Here is a 21,719-nt window from a genome sequence, read left to right as displayed (position 1 = left end):
TTATCTGAATCAATCATCCTCTTTAGAAACAAAGTAGTGTTAAGATCGCAACACCATTCAAACTTGAAGCTCAAAACAACTCTACACTGAGTCAATCCAGTTCCATAATGCATATCACCAACATAATCAACACATACAACCAATTATTTTCATTCCTTAACAGACTTACAAAACTCTGACATGAATTTGAAAATTAACCTGAAGGATCTTAAAAGTGTCGGAATTGAAGATTATAGCAAGATTAAGATGTTTCTTGAGAGTAACTTTGTTATGCGACACCGTTAATCTATCGGATAGAATATAAAACTGAAGAAAATATAGTGAAACGGTGATTAGATCGAGGTAGAATAGTGACTACTATCATTCGTGACCAAAAATAGGATAAATAATCATTACCATTTAGGTCTTCGACGATCATTGAAGGATTAAGGTCTTTGTCGATAAACGTGATCCACCATCGAAGGATTTAGGTCTTTGACGATCAATTCTAATCGAAGATAAACACGACCGACATCGATCTCTTGGTTCGTGGATTTTTTGTCGATGATTTGGAGATTAATGATGGTGGACTGTTAGTAGTGACTGAGTATAGAGAGGTGGTCGATCGAGGGAGGAAGGATGATTCGGTGAAGAAGACGACGTGAAAGAGAGAGAGAGAGAGAGACAGAGAGACAGAGAGAGATGTAAATGAGAGATTTAATTTGGGGAATTAAAACAATTATTTTATCCCTAAAATACCCCCTGATTCATTTCAATATCGTACCCCCGTCTCTTATTTTTTATAAGTATTTACAAAAATGCCACAAATCATCTTCACCTTCACTACTACAAACTGGCAAATAGAATACTCTTAATAGAATACAGTTGCATAAGAATCCGTATCATATTAGAGATAGAGTACTATCGACAAAAAACAGCCGTACAAAATCAAATAGAATATTGTTTTCATAACCAACAGGACTTATTTACATACAAAAAAATACGGTTATTTTAAAAATACCCACCACCACCACCACCAGATGTATTATCACGAGTTAATGACTTGAACATTGTGTTTGGAAAGTGTTGTAAAAAACCTCCAAAATATATTTGGAAGAAGAGGTCTATTTTTTGGGAGTTGCCATATTGGAAGCACCTGGAAGTCCGACATTGTCTTGATCCGATGTATATTGGGAAAAATGTTTTTGAAAGTTTGATAGGCTTGTTATTGAATATTCCTTGGAAAACGAATGATGGTATCAATGTTCGAGAAGACTTGGTCGAAATGGGAATTCGGCCTGAACTTGCACCTATTAAGAATGATGGAAAGCGTACGTATCTACCACCAACTTGTTATACAATGTCTAAGGCCGAGAAGACCAAATTTTGTAAATGTTTGCATGGGGTGAAAGTCCCATCCGGCTATTCTGCAAACATTAAGAAGTTGGTGTTGATGAAAAACTTGAAATTGCTTAGTATGAAGTCACATGATTGTCATGTTCTATTGACACATATGATTCCCATTGCAAAAAAACGCAAATGGAAAGCAAGAAAGGTAATAAACCATTTATCTGTCGTGAAACTAAAAAAAGTGATTATAAATTTTTAGTACTTTATAATAACTATTATTACAATTTGTATTTTTGCAGTAACATGTCATGAGAAAAGACATTAAAACAGAAAATAATGGAATATACGTGAACATGATTCAAATTATTTTGAGAATTTTGGTAAGTTATAAATAATTCTAGTATTTTTGGTTTAAATATTATATGATTTTTATTTCACTTTAGTAAAGTTACGTTAAAAAAAATGCTTTTATAAATGTTATATTTATTTATGTGTATGCATGTACATATGTATGTATCTATCCATTTATAATATTAATATTTTTAGATGTAATATAAGGATTACTTGGTTATTAAAAAAAAAACTCATACATTTTGATACGGATGTTTATTAATTTTATAATCATTAACACACCTTTACGAGTATACCGAGGGTTTATATGCCAAAGGTACTCATAAATTCCTAATTTTCTTTTCAATAGACTCACAGAAAAATGGGTGTGAGTTCCAGTTGCTCCACGATCAAAATTTTGAGGAAAACGCTGTTAACTTTCGAGAAACCAGTACCCCATGATCCATTAGATCATGGTAGGAGCAATTTTAGGTGCGCATTTTTCCCCGCTTTATTCAATTTTAGGGTTTAAGTCTTGAGAATGCAGTTGACGGGGAGACCATAGATATCAAAGAAAATTCTGTGAGAGCGTCGGAGAGCAAACCACTGTGACAAAAGCAGACAGCAGTTCAATCGTTTTGTGAGAACATTTCACAGGTAATTCTTCTAATCATCATTTTCCCCCATTTCGTGAACAATACCCAAGATACAGGCACAAATTAGTGTGGTTGTATAACTTTTTCAAGTTCTTTTCTTTCCTGGTTTCTGTGCATATAACAAATTGTAACTCCTCACTTTCAAGTTAGGGATTTAGTATTTTGTTACAGAAAATATAACTGATAATTGGTATTCCGGTTCGACCCGAATGACTTCAAAGATGGATTAGATTGTGCTATTTGTGTATCAGAGCTCGATGAAGGAGAAAAAACTCGAATTCTACCAAAATGTAGCCATGGATTTCATGTTGAATGCATTGATATATGGTTTCATTGACATTCAACTTTTCCGATTTGTAGAAACCCTGTTTCCTATCAGATTGAAATTTCAGTCCAGCATTTGCTTGAAATTCGTCAAACACAAGAAGAATCAACAGAAAATGGGGATTCACAAACTTTCCCAACAAATATATTGTTTTGGGGAGATTAAACTGAAGTTAGCACGTTGACTTCTCAATTTGAAGAAGCCAACAATCATCATCAAACACCTATTTCAACTTCCGAACCATCTTCTTCTTCACCATAATACACATTAACAATTACTTCCTTAATATGTATATCTGAAATTATGTTACTTGGTTTTGTAGGCATACAATGGATCAACCACAAAGAAAAAAAGAAGTGTGACACTGATAAGGGGAAACCCGAAAAACAAAGTGGATTTGGAAATTGAATTTGATGAGTTAGGCCAAAATATCGGAGCTATCAGCTACCCAATCTCAGTTTAGCAATTATTGTGGAGTCATGGTAAGGACGAGGATTTCTATCCTCATTGCGTTGGGATGAAGTTCCTAAGGCTGAAATCGATGAACTATGGTTAAACATTAAGGTATTTGTGTGAGCCTGTTAATTGTACTTTCATTTAATTCATACATTCATTTATATATATATATATATATATATATATATATATATATATATATATATATATATATATTACTAATATTTATTGTAAAAAAAAACAGAAACATTGGAATATAGAAGATGATAGACACAAAAACCAGGTACTAAAAATTTGCAATCAGTCATGGAAGGCTTACAAGAGTAGGCTTGTTACCGAATACCTAAAGAAGGGTAGAAATCCTATACCTAGACGAGCCTACATGGAACGCTTTTGTTCAACTCAAAACATCACCGAGCTTCCAGGTTTGGCTCACTTTACCCCTCTTTATATGATAATACTATATTGCAGTGTTTCTAATTCTGCTACTTCTTTCCAGGAAATAAGCAGCAAAGCTACAGAGACTGCAAAGTTGAACAAGTATCCGCCTCGGATAGGCCCACGTGGTTATCGTGGTATGAAACCTCAATGGGAAAAAGAGATGGAGTCTGGTGAGTCAACGGAGTTCCATAATATAAGAAGTGAACGTGCAAGGAATTTTATCCTTGCTAGGTTAAAACGTGATCCCACAGGAATATACTCGTTACCTACTGATCTCTACTCCTTGGCATCTGAATTGGTAAGTTAAGTATTCATTTTGTAATGTTATCATTTATTTTAAAACTATTTAGGATTTAATTACCCTTGCAAATTTATTTGGACTAACAGATTGAAAAAGATACCCCAATTATCTCACGGAGATTGGTTTCCTGGACCTGGAGCTGATGTGCTTACAGAGGTGTTAAGACCCGAGCATCCAGGTTGTACGAGGGCTGTTGGGCACAATGTTGGCTTGAGACAATCCATGCCTAGGGTTGATAAGAAAAAAAGGAAGAGCCATGATAAATATAACTTGGAAGATATTAAGTAGAAGATGAAGATCGAGGCTGAGGCTATGATGGAGGCCAAAATGGAAGCCAAGATAGAAGAGATGAATGCTCAGATGGAAGAGATGAAAACATATATGCACCAGCTTCTCTCAAAGAATGAAGGAATACACATTACCAGTCCGGTATTGAAGAAAAATAGTGTCGTCTCGACTGTATCAGATGAGTTGGATGGGATAAAGGTAATCATGTGTTTTTTTTCTTATATACAAGATATTTGATCATATATTAACATATACATTATATGTTTGCAGACTCCTACTGCTTGCGAGTTAGTGATACCATACGGCGCAATGAACCAAAAATGTGCAAAAGGGATGGTCTTTCCATATGGGAATGGACAAATACATTCAGTTCCTTTAAATGCAAATCATTTGAGGGTATCCATAGACAAGATCTATGACCAATATGATTGTATCCCTCTTCCTGTCTCGACCGAAGAAGCGAGTAAGTTGTGTGAGGCGCTTCATGGTATAGTTCAGTGGCCAAGGAATGCAATTAAGATCATTCAGGTACATAGAATTATCATTAACTTTGTTTAGAATTAGAGTAATAAATAGTTGTGCACACATCTAACTTGTTAACAGTCCTCACAGTTCAAGCCAAATGTTGAACAAGATAAAAGATGTTCCTCTCTACCGGTAGCTATCGACCCGGTAATTTCTCCAACCTTATTAGTTATTATATGTATATTATAAATTGTACAAATATGTGATAATCAAACAATTTTTTAATGTTCGTTCAAAAACAAAGCAACCTCGCATAACCAAGAGTGTGCCAGTAATCTCGAAGGGTGTTATGAAGAAGACCAAGCCATCAAAGGAAAGTTTGATACCATATAATTCTAATAAGCAAGTCGAACTAGAAAAAATGCCCTTGGTCATGAAAAGAATGTATAGACGTTTGATGAATCGTGAAGCTCTTGATGATGCGATTTATGTTGAAGCCGAACCCGGGATCCTTGGAGCTCGGAAAATTGAAACGTACATTTACCCCGAGGAGATTTTACGTCTGTTGAATAAACAATGGCTTGATATTAGTGTCATAACTTGGTTTCAAATGTAAGTACAAACAACAATGTTTAAATTATTTTCGTTTATAGTATTTACATTTATAATGTATATTTTCTGGTTTGTAGCATGTTACATTCAATGCTTGAAACACATGGTGGGAATAAAGTTAACAAATGTGCTTTTATTTCCCCAAGTGAGATTCAAGCAACAATATGCGAGTCAAATGGTGAGGGTGTTGTAAGTTACATTGTTGATGCAATGCGCTTCCATAAAGACAAACAGTTTTTTGTCGCACCCTATTGGCAAGGGTTTTGAATCTTACTGCTTTCATTTTTATTGGCTTTATTTCTTTATTGTGTATACTAAAATGTATTAACATTACTAGATTGCATTGGATGCTGCTAGTAATCTGCCCTAACCAAGGCACAGGGTATATCTTGGATTCCTAAAAAAATCCGGATGAGAAGCCCGTGGAGAACTACATAGTCGTGAAATATGTCGAAGAGTAAGAAATCTTTTTGTATTTCCGACAGTTATTTCTTTCTATAACTTTTTTAATTTTTTTCTAATCTTCATTTTAGGGCTGTTGCAAGGCTTAAGGAAGATATCGAAACAACACACCCAATGAATTGGACACTTGTCGAGGTAAAAGTACTTCATGGGTACCTTGAACCTGCTTCTTGTTAATTTTTTTTTATTAAAAACTGATACCTGGAACACGGAACCTGTTCCGTCATAAGATCAAAACCGTAGGTTCAAAGTAAAAGTTCTCTAATCCTTTATTGTTCATATTTGTAGTGCAACCAACAACCATCAGGTTGGGAGTGCGGTTTTTACATCATGAGATGGATGTTTGAGTTCGTGTTGACTCGACAAAATGAATTCCTAAACAAAGTAAGTATCTTAAATCTTTGTGCAATTTGTCTAATATGTTAAACATTCTTTATTAAATTATAATTTATTTTTTAATTTATATATAGAAAAACTGGAACGATAAAAAACCATTTCCGGATTGGGTGTTAAATGAAATCATCGTTATGTGGAGCTCAAGGTTTGAGAGTAAGTATTTGAGTCAAGTGCCCCTTTGAAAGGTTAGTTATTCTTACCTAATTGTTTATTATAGCATTTTACTTTAATGTACTTGATTATTATAACACTGCACTTGCATTTCGTTTTATACAACATTGTACCTAAAAAACTCATCAAGACATTGTACTTTTAAAAATGAACCTACTGTAGCATCATACTTTCAAATCTTTATCTTATTAGGACATTAAACTACAAAAAAATATATATTGTAAAAAATAATTTGAATTTGGAGGATCTTGCTATTATGGGATATATGTCTCAATGTATATCAATAGGAAGAAATGGTAGTAGGGTGTCTTAACAAACAAATAAATGAAACTAAGTTGCTATTTCCTGCAAATTAACTCAATTTTTTATTATCATAACAGTTATATGTTCTCTTTTTTTCCATTAGTTGCAACTTTTAGTTTCTTTTCTTGTCTTATGTCGCAGGTATGTGGCTGCAATTATGGAGTTTGACATCTACCAGATGGATTTGTTTGTCTTTTTATATATTTAATTTTTCGTTGATTAGGATGGACAAATTGGGTTTAGGGCAAATTATGTTTGAAATGAATATTGTTAATTTTTGAAATTAATGACTAATCATGCTTTTGTTTTGACTTTTATATATATTCTGTTTGTTCATGAAATGTTTGTGTGTAGAAATTATTTATAGGCATGTTTTCTTTATAGAAAAGTGTAATTATTGTATTTAATTTATGAAATATATTTATTTAGAATGTCCTTTGGCAATAAGAAACCGTAATTTACAATATTTTATAAGGAGTACGGTTACATTGAAAAATCAGTATTCTATGTGTTTCGTTAAAAGAATAAGGCTACTTTTAAAAAACCCTAAAACCGTATTTTATAATGATTATAGAGAACTGGTTTTGCAACCGTACCGTATTATTTAAAAAACCATACATTATGATGATCGTAGAGTACGGTTTTGCAACCGTATTGTATTATCTAGAAAACCGTATTATATGATGATTATAGAGTACGGTTTTACAACCGTATTGTATTACATTTTCGAATAGGAAACCCCCCTTATAGAGTACCGCTGTAAAACCGTATTCTATGTTTCATTTTAACAGTATTCTATTTGTTATTTTGTAGTAGTGATTATTTTGATCTAACGGCCCTTGTTTAGTTCTCGGTTTCTCATTAATATATGAGTTCTCAAATGATTCTTCGTCTCTCTCTATCTCTCTCTCTCTCTCTCTATATATATATATATATATATATATATATATATATATATATATATATATATTCCATTTCCTACTATAAATACATCATTTACTATTTCAAAACGACACCTCTTATTCCATTACATTTATATTTTCTTCAATTTTATTTGAAATGGATTCTACTCCTAAAAATGTTGAAAGATGCAAAAAATAGTCCAAACATTTATAAGTGGTGTTGGTGAAAGCTTACATTGATACTTTCGAAAAGAACCACGTAAATCCACAAAGATCTGGATATTTTTTGGGAAGAATTATGGATCGTTTTAACCAGTAGTAACTTGGGGTTCAGATCATGTAGCACATCAAATTAACTGAAATAAAAGGATATGTGGGCGAAAGTTAACGTGCTCAATGTTATTTTTACTCGCAAGATGAATACACATGAGCCCGAAGTTTCTGACAAAGAAGTTTTAAACGCAAAAAAAAAAACGAGTATTGCAAATAACATAACATGAAAGATTTTTAAATCCACCTCTTTTTTTAGAATTTAGTGATTTTAATTGGATTTAATTTGTCGTTTTGTCTTTTATTTATCTTTTGTAGTATTTAAAGTATGTATTTTCATTTTAATTGTTGTTTTAGGATTTAATTTACCTTTTATTGTAGTATGTTTTTTTAATTAAATGTTATTTTTAATTTTAATTTTATATTTTTTAGTTTAAATTTAGTGTAACTTTTATTTAAAAAAAAGATAATGAGTTGGGATGAATGAGAAAATGAGTTTCCTCTTTTGGATGAGAAGGGTGGAAGTAAGAGGATAAAGAAAAAAACTAAGGTGGCAATTGACAAGTAGTAGGTTGGGAGGGGTGAGAAGCGGATACCTTCCACCCTTATATAATAAGGGTATATAATAAGGATGAACAGTGACGAATCTAAAACAAAAAACCACGTGGTTTATTAGGTAAATGAAAATTAAAAAAATTAAAAGAGTAAAAAATACTAACGTTAGCGGATCGAATTGTATGCCTAAAATATTTAAACATCACTTCAAAAGTTATAATATTAAAGTTTCTAATTTTCTATTTCCCTTTTAAAAAAATTTATTAGATCGTTGTATTGGGCTTTTAAATATAAAAGATATGGGCGCTTTGTGGGCTTCTAAATATAAAAGATATGAGCTTTGTTCATACGTTTTCTTTTTGCCAACAATAATTAGGTAGGTCTTTTTCTAATAATAAGGTGATTCCTTATTTTTTTTGTTATATGTACATGTTAATAATAATAATAATAAGGTAGGTCTTAGGACCTACCTTATGCCTTACTAGCTATGCCACTGAGGGTGAGCATCGAAATTATGGCTTAACCACAAATATATAATCTTGTGTATTCTCGTATGTATTAGATTACAAAGAGTGTTGTTTTATAATATCAATGTCTATAGAATGCATATGTATTCCACGGATGTCACTATCTTCAGCATTCTTCACATGCGAGGGAATACAAAAGCATAATTTGGCCAAATCGTGTGTCATCTATCGGCACTTGTAACTCGAAGTCTCCTTTCATATTGCCTAGGTTGCAATTCTTACCATGTCAAGTATAAATACAATCTTATAAAAATCAAATTTCTAAATGAGCAACAAACCAAAAGTTTGTTAATTTTTTTGGCTCTTAAACTTACAATAAATTGTGAATATTCATTTGCATAGAATCAATCACAACAAAATCACCACCTGTTTTCATGTACAAACAGATGGATCGCCTTGTTATTTGCTATTTCTCAGTCTTACGTAAAACATCTACAATGAGTGATTTCTTTTTAAATGATATAATATTTAATAAAGAAACCGGTTGACCTGTTTGGCACGTAAACTCAATTGCTTATCATAAAATGAAGTCAATTGAAAAAGTATCCATCAAAAGTCTTTTCATGGTAAATTATTATTGGAGTAAATTACTGAAATCGTCCCTATGGTTTTGTCAAAATTGCACATTTGGTCCCTAATTTTTTTCTCGCACTCGGATCGTCCCTATGGTTTGATTTTGTTGCGTTTTTCACCCCTTACATACATAAAGTTAGGGACCAAAGGTACGATTTTGACCAAACCATAGGGACGAAAACGCAACAAAATCAAACCATAAGGACAATCCGAGTGCAAAAAAAAAGTTAGGGACCAAACGTGCAATTTTAACCAAACCATAGGGACGATTTTTGTAATTTACTCTTATTATTGCATAATTTTCTAAATTTTAATTAATATATACATATGTATCAATTCGAATCTATGCTATGTGAACTAATTTCATGATGTATGGATAAACAGAAAGCATACCAAATATGGAACATGGCCATTGCATGTTCCATTGTTCCTAGTTCACATCTTTCCAAAATTTGCCTGTGTGTTGTCTCCTCACATCTCAAATTAATTATTAGTAATGGTGACTTAAGAGCCCATCTCATTTAAATGTGAAATTTATACTACTTAAAAAATAGGACCAAAGCTATAATCGAATAAAAGCTACATGGCACGGAGTGCACATTTTTATAAGACTTATAAATGCGCCCTACGGTATCCGAAGTTGTGGGCATGAGGTCCCCGAATCTGCCAACTTGACTCTGCAAAAATTCTAAAAAACGGTTAAAACTTCATGATAACCGGTATTAACTTCCAAAAACCGTATTTTGTCATTATTTTCCATTTGTGAGTATAAGTAGGGATATACTCCAGTTTTGAAACTAACGAAAGATATACATCTCGCAATACAAATATGGTTTTTGCTTCCTCTAGTGTGCCTAAGATTTGATGTGGTTTTGTATCCGGAGAAAAAAATTGTTTATCCCATGCATAAGTAACAAATACTAGTTTTCAAGGAAAAATAGACTACGATTTGTAAACTATTCAAATCTGATTTTATCTGCAACAATCTCTAATTACAAATTCCCCAACATTAAAGACCAGCTTTGAGCTAAAGTGCTCAAAGGGACCCGTAATTCTTTATCGTCGTATTTAGATTAATAAGACTAAAAGTAAAGTTGTTTGATGGTTTTGGTTTTGTTTTGTAATATCATGACAACTTTCAGTTAATCACGTTAATCAAATGTCCAAAAAATCATTAATAACAAACGAGAATTCTAGTAAGCTTTTCAGGCATCACACTTAGTAATTTGTAATCATAAATAAAAAAAAAATCTCTATGTAAAAGTGTTTTACATAAGGTAACATCTTCTATTCTATTAGCTAAATGACTCCAAAAATTACTCAAACTAGGTTTTATATTAAAAGAGTTTTGTTTAAATAAAAAAAACATAGTTTGAAAGATTTTTTTAATTCGGTTTTTGTATTAAAAACTAAAATCTAAAAGCTTTAAAAGTTTGATGCCGAATAAACTCATCTCACAAATTTACAGATTTGTTATAGAAAAAACTACATATTGTTAATAACTTATGATGTTTCAATTAAAATATGATCAATCGGTGAGTAAATTAGTGTAAAAATACAAACTTTTAACACACATAATACAATTCCATAATACCCTTTCGCCTATGATGCACATACATTAATTTCATAAACATAGATGTAAAATATTAGTTACCCCTTTTGCTCTATATAAACCCCCACAAGTCCTAACTCTAATTTCATCCTTTTCAAAATCCCTCTTAACATAATAAAACAAACATATACCAGAAGATGCCCTCAAAGACCGATACCCCACTAGTAATCTTTCTAGCACTCAACATTCTCTTTTTTGCTCTAGCGAATGGTGACACCACCTGCCCCATCCCTAGCCCAAAGCCATTTGATGCAGCCTGTCCAACAGACGCCCTTAAACTAGGTGTGTGTGCCAATGTACTTGGGCGTTTACTTGGTTTTGATGTTGGGAACCCACCAAATAAACCATGTTGTAGCCTCATAGAAGGCCTTGTTGATCTTGAGGCTGCTATTTGCCTTTGCACTGCCATCAAAGCCAATGTTTTGGGGATCAATTTGAATGTACCATTCTCTCTTACTTTGCTTCTTAATATTTGTAGCAAGAAAGTCCCGAAGGACTTTCAATGTGCTTAAATCATCAACCACATAAGTAACCTGGGTGTTTGTTTAGCATTGCGAGAGTGCTTACTTTTGTGTCTTAATTCGAATAAACCATCTTAATTTCCTTGTAATGATGATATAAATTGTTAGTTCTTGGGAATTAAAATTTGATGTGTTATTTATACAATAGTTTTAAGGGTAAATAGCACAAAAAACAATAAGTTTATACAAAAATTCTAATTTGACACTGTGTTTTTTTTCCTCAAATTTGACACTGTATTTTTCAATTTTTTACAATTTTGACCACTTGACCGGTCAACCCGGTTATCTGCTGACGTGACATGATGACGTGCCAGTTTTGATGACGTGACATGCTGACATGACATGCTAACGTATTAAAATTGAATTCGTTTTTCCACAAAAGACACTAAGTTTTCACTTTTTTTTTTCGATTTTGACACGAAGTTTAATTTTGTTCTTTCAATTTTGACATTATGTTTTTTTGTTCCAAATCAAAAATCATTTTTTTCAATGTTGACAATTTTCCATTTGAAACCGTATAAATATTTTTCTAATACATTTTAAACCGTATAAATACATTTTTTTTATTTAAAACAATATTTTTATATAAATACAAGGTTTCTTTTTTTTTTTTTTTTTTTTTTTTTTTTTTTTTACATGTAAACCATAATTTTATGTATATATATGTATTAGTTATATAAAAACCGTATTTTATATTAAATACACAACTTTAAAATAAGTTTGGAGGTTTGGAGGCGCATAGTCGATCAAGGTCCAGATGTCAAGTTTGCAACCCTTGAAATTTTTACATCTTATTCAAAACTTATGGTTAGTTTGGTTCTCATGACATAACTAATGCATATTTATACATTATGCTTTGAATGTAAAAAAAAACCTAATATTTAAATAAAAATGTTGTTTTTAAACGAAAAAATGTATTTATACGGTTCAAAATTTAATAAATAAAATATATTTATACGGTTTCAAATGGTAAATGGTCAAAATTGAACAATTGGAAACATGATGATCGATTTGGAACAAAAAAACAGAGTGCCAAAATTAAAAGAAAAAAAATTAAGCTTAGTGTCAAAATCGAAAAAAATGTGAAAACTTAGTGTCTTTTGTGGGAAAAAAATTCAATTTTGACACGTCAGTATGTCATGTCAGCATGTCACGTCATCAAAACTGACACGTCATCAGGTAACCGGGTTAACCGGTCAAGTAGCCAGAATTGTAAAAAATTGAAAAGCACAGTGTCAAATTTGAGACGAAAAAAAACACGTCAAATTAGAATTTTGATGTATACTTAGTGTCTTTTGTGTTATTTACCCTAGTTTTAACTTTATAAATCTGATTCTATTTCAACTAGCTGTCGCACACTATGCAGTGTATATAATTGTGAAATAATATAGTTGTGGCAAGACAAAATGTCGAAGAGTTGGGGAACGATAGTGAATTAACATTAGAATTTTTGATTATATGTTATACCAAGTTAACGAAAGCAATAAAAAGGGGGATTTTAATTATAAATTCTCAAGTAAATTAATAGCTAAACTAATTAGATATACTGATTGGAAACAAATCATTTCAGGTGCTTTAGTTTAAATTGGATTATATCTCAAAATCATGGTTAGTTAGTAAGTTAAATTGTTGTTTATTCATTAATTCACCGATTCCTAAATTGATTTGTGTATTTGGTCCATACACAAATACTAATATCTCTAATGACTTTTAATTTCTTTGTCATGCTATTAATTATCCCTACATTCATCGTTCAGTTCATATCATACAAGATTGGATTTTATTAATCCTTTAGGTTATTAGAATTAAATCATGCTAAGAATGATTATCCAAAGCATGCACACACATTAAACTGATTAAAGTTTATAACCTTATTAACTTAACCTTAGGTTTTGATCCATCAATAGTAACAATTATTTTACGGTAATAAAACAACTATGATTCAGGAAAATATAATTATATTGGTCCTCTAATCACATAGACTCAACAATAGGTAATAAAATATTTTCATTTTTTTAAATAAGAGAAAACATCATAAATGGTCATTGGGTAGTGAAATGACGAAAATGTCCTTCACTTAACGGTAGGAAGCTGACGGAGTGAGGCATAACGACCAAACATCAAAAGTTTTGAGACCACAAAGATCATCTTTGAGAGTTTTTAAACTTATGGACTAAACTTCAGATTTTCGGATACCACAGAGACCATTTATGAAGTTTTGTACAAAATGTATTTTCTTTAGAGTTCTAAGCGAATTCTAAGCAAAGTAATATGTGATGCTTAATATCTAAATGCATCTCTAATTCTCTGAATGGACCACGCTTCCATGCATGTATCTTTCTTTATAGAGCTCCCAAGCAATTAATTAACGTGAACATATGTAATATTCTTGTAAATAAAGTACAACTTGTGAATGAATACGAATTCCTACGGTTATGCGTTAAACAAATATCCAATTTAGTCATCTTGAAAACTATATATATATATATATATATATATATATATATATATATATATATATATATATATATATATATATATATATATATATATATATATATATATATATATATATATATACTAGGTTATAACCCGTGGAAACCACGGTTTTATATTAAAATTATTATATAGATAAAAAAAATTAATTGTTAAAAAAAATATAGCGTATTATAGATTGTAAGTAATCATGAATTAATGTGTTAAGTAAAATAAACATAATAAGTTAACATATATTGTGAAATACTTTTTTTGTTTACAACATTTGAAGTTTTATTGATCAAATTATCATCATTATCTAAATGGATATATACAGAAAAACTCAACCATTATTTATGTATATGCAGAAAAACTCTTATATTGTTTTTATATTCAGAAAAACCCTTATATTAATAATTATCATTCAAAAAAGACATAAATACGGATATTTATGAGAAATTAATGACTAAAAATATTATGTTGTTTGGATTTTGTTTTTAATACGATATTAATGTTAATTTGGATAAAAACGATTAGTTAAGGATAATAAAATCAACCGTGTAGTTCCATATAGAGAACACAATCGAGTAAAAATAATCGAAATAGATGTAGGTTTCGATATGTTTTCGCATACAATCGAGGAAATATAAAGGATATGTATGTCATATCATATTTTTAGCCGGTGATTCCTCTTAAAAATTTACAATTTAGTTTTATTTGAAACATAAAAAATAATATAAGAGTTTTTCTGAATATAAAAATAATATAATGATTTTTCTGTCTATACATAAATAATTGGTTGTGTTTTTTCCGAATTATCTAAAATCAATAACTTCAGTCCTTTTATGCTATTATGTAATTTTTTATGCTATTATGTAAGTTTATGTAATAAAAAATGAAATGTAATTAACAAAAACTATTGATGTGCTTATGTAAGTTTATGTAATATTTGCTTTTCAATAAGATTATTTGCTTTCTATTTCTCTTGATAGTAAGTTAGTATTGATCATGTCCTCTAATTTCAATTCTTAATTTAATGTTTTAGCTAATGTTATATGAAATTTGTTAAATTTTGTATTTTGATGTCTGCATTGCTTGCGTCCATTGATTCTAACTTCTAATTAAATATCAAGGAAATTGTGTTTTGTTGTGCACTTATTTACATAAATACCCATGTTACTTATTATATTGGTTTCTTTTCATAAATTTGATATGTTCGTGTAAGGTTCTGTCAAATTGATTGACTAAAATAACATTTTGAGGGAAGTTCTTTACAGTTTTATGCAATTTACATTTGTGTCAATGTTTTTTAGAATTGATTCTTTCCATAAGATTGATATAAAAAATTGTGCTATCATCACAAAGATGAAATTGCAAAATGTTAAAAAGTTATAGAAATTAATAAATCGGATTGAATATTTAATAATCCCGGTTTATATTGGTAAATTTTATATTTGGCAAACATATATGAAAATTTTAAATTAGTAATTAATAAGTTAGTAATATATAAAAAATTTCTTGCCTAATGTTAGAAAAATATGGAAATAATATAATCTTTAAATGTTTTTCTTCAAATTGTAACCAATAATTCCGGCCTAGTTTTAGGATATAATATTTTATTACTATATATAATGCAAAACCGTAATTATGGCTATATATATCAAATGAAATAAAAATGAAAAAATTGAAAAATACTAATAAAATGACATGTGGCAACTTGATTTTTAAAATAATGAAAAGTGTCATTTTTAGGTTTTATTTATTAGAAGAGGTATATATATATATATATATATATATATATATATATATATATATATATATATATATATATATATATATATATATATAAGGGTTATTTAGAAAACAAAAACCCTAAAAAAACCCTAAAAATCATAAAAATGCATAAAAAAATACCTAGACATCACAGAACTTTTTTTTCAATTTTTTTATCAAAATATCGCAGCCTTTGTTACAATTTCGCTGAAAAAAAATAAAAAATCATTTTTTTTTCTTTTTTTTTTAAAAATTTTTTCAGCGATTTTATGTTAAAAGATGCGATTTTTTGATAAAAAAATTCAAAAAAAAGTTTTGTGATCTCTAAGTATTTTTTTTTATGCATTTTTATGATTTTTAGGGTTTTTTTGTTTTCCATAGAACCTAAACCTATATATATATATATATATATATATATATATATATATATATATATATATATATATATATATATATATATATATATATATATATATATATATATATAGGGTTGGTTAATGCAAAAATGCAAATAATTTGCAAAAACACGAAAACAAGAAAAACATATGATATTGTGTCAACTCAACATTATAATTTGGAAAATAATTCATCCAAACTTTGAAATACATGATGATAATCCGTGATAGATGAGAAATTATTTCATATTAGCAAAGTATGATTTTTAACATTTTTATTATGAAAACATGAATTTAAAAATGATTAAGGATATGATTTTTTTTATTAAAACCGTCTTTAAATCTATATTACCATAACACTATCCAATGTAAACTTACTATCTTTAATTTATTGCTAATAAATTTATTTTTTTATACTACTTGTGTTTGATTTTTATAAGATAAAATCTGTTTTTGCGTTTTCGCAAGATATTTATGTTTTCGCATGGACCTACTTCTATATATATATATATATATATATATATATATATATATATATATATATATATATATATATATATATATATATATAGTGAGGTTCAATAGAGAACCATAATTAACAAGGAAACAATCGTGAGCGTCGGAAATCATAATGATCAACGGCCAAGGAAATAGATGTACACTTGTACATTTGACGCACACACACCAAATTATACCAAAAAATCCACCTCCTTATAAAACAAATTCACCTCTTTTTCTCGTTTAAAATTTTTTTAAGCCACATTTTTTATCGAAAAAAAACCGAATATACCGTTGTTCTCGATTTTTCGTCCTCTTTCCATAGAGATCCATGATGATATATAAAAATCGAACTTTTTTTTCGAAAAAAACTCACTTCATTTTGTTAGTTTTTTCAATATTTAAGTTTATTTTTATCAAAAAAAAAACTAATTATACCAAACAATATTAATTTTTTGTAATCTATTAATAAACATCAACACCGACTAGAAAAAAAATCTCGATCAGTGTAGATTCACACTGTGAATCTAAACTGTAAATATTTTAATTTTTATCATTCACAATGTGAAAAAGCTCGATCAGTTCAGATTCACATTGTGAATCTGACTTGCTATTATGCACACTATGAATCTGAAAAGGTTCACAAAAAAAAACCTCGATCAGTGTAGATTTCACACTGTGAATCTAAACTGTAAATATTTCAACTTTTAACATTCACACTGTGAATCTGACTTGCTATTATGCACGCTATGAATCTGAGAAGGTTCACAATGTGAATCTGAACAAGTTCAGAATATGAATTTGAACAGGTTCACAATGTGAATCTGAACTGAAATATCGTTTTTTTACATGAATATGAATGTATCATCATGGATCTCTTTGGAAAGAGGACGGAAAATCGTGAACAACGGTATACTCGAGTTTTTTTTTCGATAAAAAACATGGCCTAAAAAAAATTTTAAACGAAAAAAAGGAAGTGAATTTTTTTTTTAATCTGATGATGTGCATCCATTGTAAAAGTCTACAACCATTCAGGGGCGTATGCACCATATGAGAAGGTAGGTCCTAGGACCTACCTTTTTTTTTTAATGGAACATGGATATATAAAAAAAAAATAAAGAACCACCTAATTTTTGTGAAAGGACCTACCTAATTATTTTTGGCAAAAGAAAAATTATATTATCCCATATATTATATAATTAAGAGCCCAATAGGTTAATCCACTTTCAATAACCAATAGCTCAATCCAATTATTTTAGAAAAAAAAAACAACAAAATAGAAACGTAACGTCGGAACCACCTAGTTTCGCACGTACCCTCGTCCATCCCTGTATCGTCGACGTTTCCTAAATTCCAATTCCAAAATCGAAATTGATCATGGGCTCATCGCAAACTTCTCCTGCTCCGTTCGCCGTCCGGCCAGGCAGCCGCCTGTCCGCCCAGTCGCCCACCATCGGCCGCCCGCTGCCATCTCCAACTCTCCCTCCAAGCTCCAGCCGTCCAAACTCCAGGCCTCCAGCAACAGCATCAAAGGCGACAACTGAATTGTGATCAAAAGGTTTGTAATTGTAAATTGTAACCTTGTAATTTGTATGAATTATGATTGTATTATTCATTGATTTGTGTAATTTAATGTGATTAAGGTGTAATTAGATGACCCACACATCTGTGATTCTGTGAACAGTGAATTTTGAAATCAATCAGATTTATTTACTTATTGTCTTGAACTCTTGATTAGTTGATTAACATTTGTTTAATATCAATTCAAAAAAAGCAATTCAAGATATCGTAAATGCTATGAATCAAGTAAGTAGCTCAAAAAAAGCAATTCAAGAAATTAGAGATGTAGGATGGGACCCACTTTTAGAGAAAGTTACTTTGTTTTGTGCTAAAAACGAAGTTAAAGTCATGGATTTGGAAGATGAATATTTTAATGAATAAAGTCGTCGCAAAGGTTCACAGGTTAGTAATGTTTGTTATTACCAACTAACACCTTGATTTATAAATTTATTATGTATATCATTAGTTATTAATATATATATATATATATATATATATATATATATATATGTGTGTGTGTGTGTGTGTGTGTGTGTGTATTTTTTTTAAGGTTAACAACTTGCACCATTATCAAGTTGATGTATTTAAGGAGGTGATTGATATGCAACTTCAAGAGTTGAACAATCGTTTTAATGAAGTAAACACAAATTTACTTCGATGTATTGCTTGTTTGTGCCCAAGTGAATCTTTCAAAGCCTTTGATTCAGAAAAAAATAATGAAAATGACTACACTTTATCCGGAAGAGTTTCCAACAGAATATGATCTTCGAGTTCTTGAAGTGGAATTTGGAAATTACATTAAAGATGTGCGAGAAGATGAACGATTTACTGATTTGAAGAGCATTGGAGACCTTGCCAAAAAGATGGTAGAAGAAAAAAAGCATATAATATTTCCTAAGATTTACCTTCTTGTGAAACTTGCATTGATCTTACCCGTAGCAACAACAAGTGTGGAACGCGCATTTCCAGCAATGAAGCTGATAAATACCGATATACGCAACAAAATGAGTGATCAATTTTTGAGTGATAGTTTAGTGTCGTATATTGAAAAAAATGTTTTAAAAGGTATTGGTAATGACGCAATTATGAATATGTTTCAAGATATAAGACCTCGTAGGGTTCAATTGTAAGAACTTTATTATAACTATTGAACGAATGTTTAAATATTTTAGTCATACAACCCGACCCGCCACCACTAGTATTTTTACACTATCATATTTTTTTAGTTTAATTTACATAAGGAAGCATGTGGTTTTTGGTTCTAGATTCGCCACTGCAACCATTACTTTTGTCGTTGATCGCTTTAAATTTCGACGTTTTGGATTCATTCCTTGGTTCTTTGATTAATAATGATTCTCTATTGAACTTTATATATATATATATATATATATATATATATATATATATATATATATATATATATATATATATATATATATATATATATAGATGGGCCCAGTTCATGAGGATTGCCAACTTGCTTAAGAAAATCCAAGGAACAAAAGGACATAATTTGGTATGAATAAGAGAAAACCGTGTGCAGTAAAGACAATTTTTTTTTGTGGCGCCGCCCCTAGATTTCAACTTTTTAAGATATGTTTTAATCTGCCCGTGACATGAGTTAACGGTCGCTAGATACATTTAGAAGCTAATTGACAGGCCAAGATTTTGCTTTAAGAAGGAATCAAGCATCAAAAACAAAGAAAATAAATTGTTTTTTTTTTAAGCAGAGATATTTCTAGAAAGGGATAATGATTTAAAAATATAATATATTTTTTGATATATATATATATATATATATATATATATATATATATATATATATATATATATATATATATATATATATATTTGATCACTGAGTTTTTTTCCTACATATTACTCATTTAACTTGTTAAACTGTACACATTTAATTTTTATGACCGGCTATTCAGGTTAGTCGAGAAAAATGACTTAATATGTAATATATTTTTTACTTTGTACACATTTAGTCATTAATGTTTTTTCGTTGTAAAATAAGTCATTGTTTATGTACACATTCAGTATTTATGACTGATTTCTTTAGGTTTTCTCATATCATTTTACGTGACACAATTATTAATGAGGTGTTTGGGGCTGTTGATTCTTATGTTCATCACGCCCTCGACTGCTTGGTTGTTTGAGTCTTGTGGTTTGGCTAGGTTTTGTTTTTTCGAATGTCATAACTTCTTTATATAATCTCGAATTTTAATGATCTTTATATCGACGTGTTCGTTTTTTAATCTACTATAACTTTCGTTAAGATTACTTCCATTAAAATATAAAATATTTTTATTTACGATTTTAAAAAAATATTCATACATACATTCATAAAAAATGTATGAATATAAAGATTGTAAATAAAAATATATTACTTTTTAATGGGAGTAATCTAAATGAAGTTGTAGTAGGCTCAAATACGAACGCATTGATATAAATATCGTTAAAATCCAAGATCGTATGAAGAAGTTACGACGTTTAGAACATAAGACCTAAGCCAAAACCACAAGATTTAAGAAATCAAGCAGTAGAGGTCACGATGAATATAAGAATCGACAACCACTAACACATCGTTAATGATTGTACTACATAAGATGTCGTGAGAAAAATTTAAAGAAATCAGTCATAAGTACTGAATGTGTAGAAAAACAACAATAACTTATTTTGAAATAAAAATATTAAGGACTAAATGTGCAAAACGTATTAAGGACTAAATGTGTACAAAATGAGAAATATATTACCCTATTAAGTCATTTTTCCTGGCTAACCTGGAGTAGCGGTCATAAGGACTAAAAGTGTACATTTTAACAAGTTGAAGGGGTAAATATGAACGAAAAAACTCAGTTACCAAATATGTACAACTCAAAAAAATATATTACCATTTTAAGTAATTATCCATCCTAGAAAAATAAATATATGTGCGCATATAGTGTGGTGGTTTTTTTTTTCTTCTTTTGAAAAAATAATCTGTTTTAAAATATTTAGAGCATTTTTTGACTTAGAAATTATTGTCAAATTGATAATTTTTTATTAACTTCTTCTAAATCAAATACATTTTATATTGCTTAATTTTTTAATAGTTTATTTTTTAAAATTTATTTAAATATAAGTATTCTATCCTGATCCTTCAAATATTCCACAAAACCTTCATTTAATTTAGACAAAATTGCAAAAATGGTCCATGTGGTATGTAATTTTTTGGGGTTTTAGTCCAAACCACTATTTTTTTGGATTGGTGGTCATTTTGAGGTAGTTTGCTTGTGATTTTGGTCATTCGGTAAACTGAAAAGACTAAATTGCCCTTATTTTATTTATTTTCCATTTTTTCCTATATATATATATATATATATATATATATATAAATAAAAATATGGGCCCACATACTCTCTCTCTCTCTCTCTCTCTCTCTCTCTCTCTCTCTTTCTCTCTCTCCGATAAACTGAATCCCACAAGCCCCGTTATCTCTCTCTACAACTAATCTCCTCCTTATTCCGACGGTTTTCCG

At 29.8% G+C, this 21,719-nt stretch overlaps 2 protein-coding genes across 2 annotated transcripts; both read left to right on the top strand.

Annotated features, from left to right (window-relative positions):
- The first annotated feature begins 4,051 nt into the window (after window positions 1-4,051).
- On the top strand, window positions 4,052-5,207 carry LOC145162309 (uncharacterized). The gene is made up of 4 exons (XM_079081491.1): window positions 4,052-4,324; window positions 4,397-4,654; window positions 4,730-4,798; window positions 4,896-5,207. The coding sequence occupies exons 1-4, from the start codon at window positions 4,130-4,132 to the stop codon at window positions 5,205-5,207; spliced, it is 834 nt and encodes a 277-aa protein (XP_078937617.1). The 5' UTR covers window positions 4,052-4,129.
- A 13,711-nt stretch (window positions 5,208-18,918) lies between these two features.
- On the top strand, window positions 18,919-19,326 carry LOC145162300 (uncharacterized). The gene has a single exon (XM_079081485.1). The coding sequence runs from the start codon at window positions 18,919-18,921 to the stop codon at window positions 19,324-19,326; it is 408 nt and encodes a 135-aa protein (XP_078937611.1).
- Window positions 19,327-21,719: the final 2,393 nt, after the last annotated feature.

Source organism: Lactuca virosa, chromosome 3 (assembly GCF_052849685.1).
Source record: "Lactuca virosa cultivar CGN04683 chromosome 3, Lactuca_virosa_CGN04683_v6, whole genome shotgun sequence".
In the NCBI taxonomy this organism is placed as follows: domain Eukaryota; kingdom Viridiplantae; phylum Streptophyta; class Magnoliopsida; order Asterales; family Asteraceae; genus Lactuca; species Lactuca virosa.
This window is presented reverse-complemented; position numbering and strand designations above follow the sequence as displayed.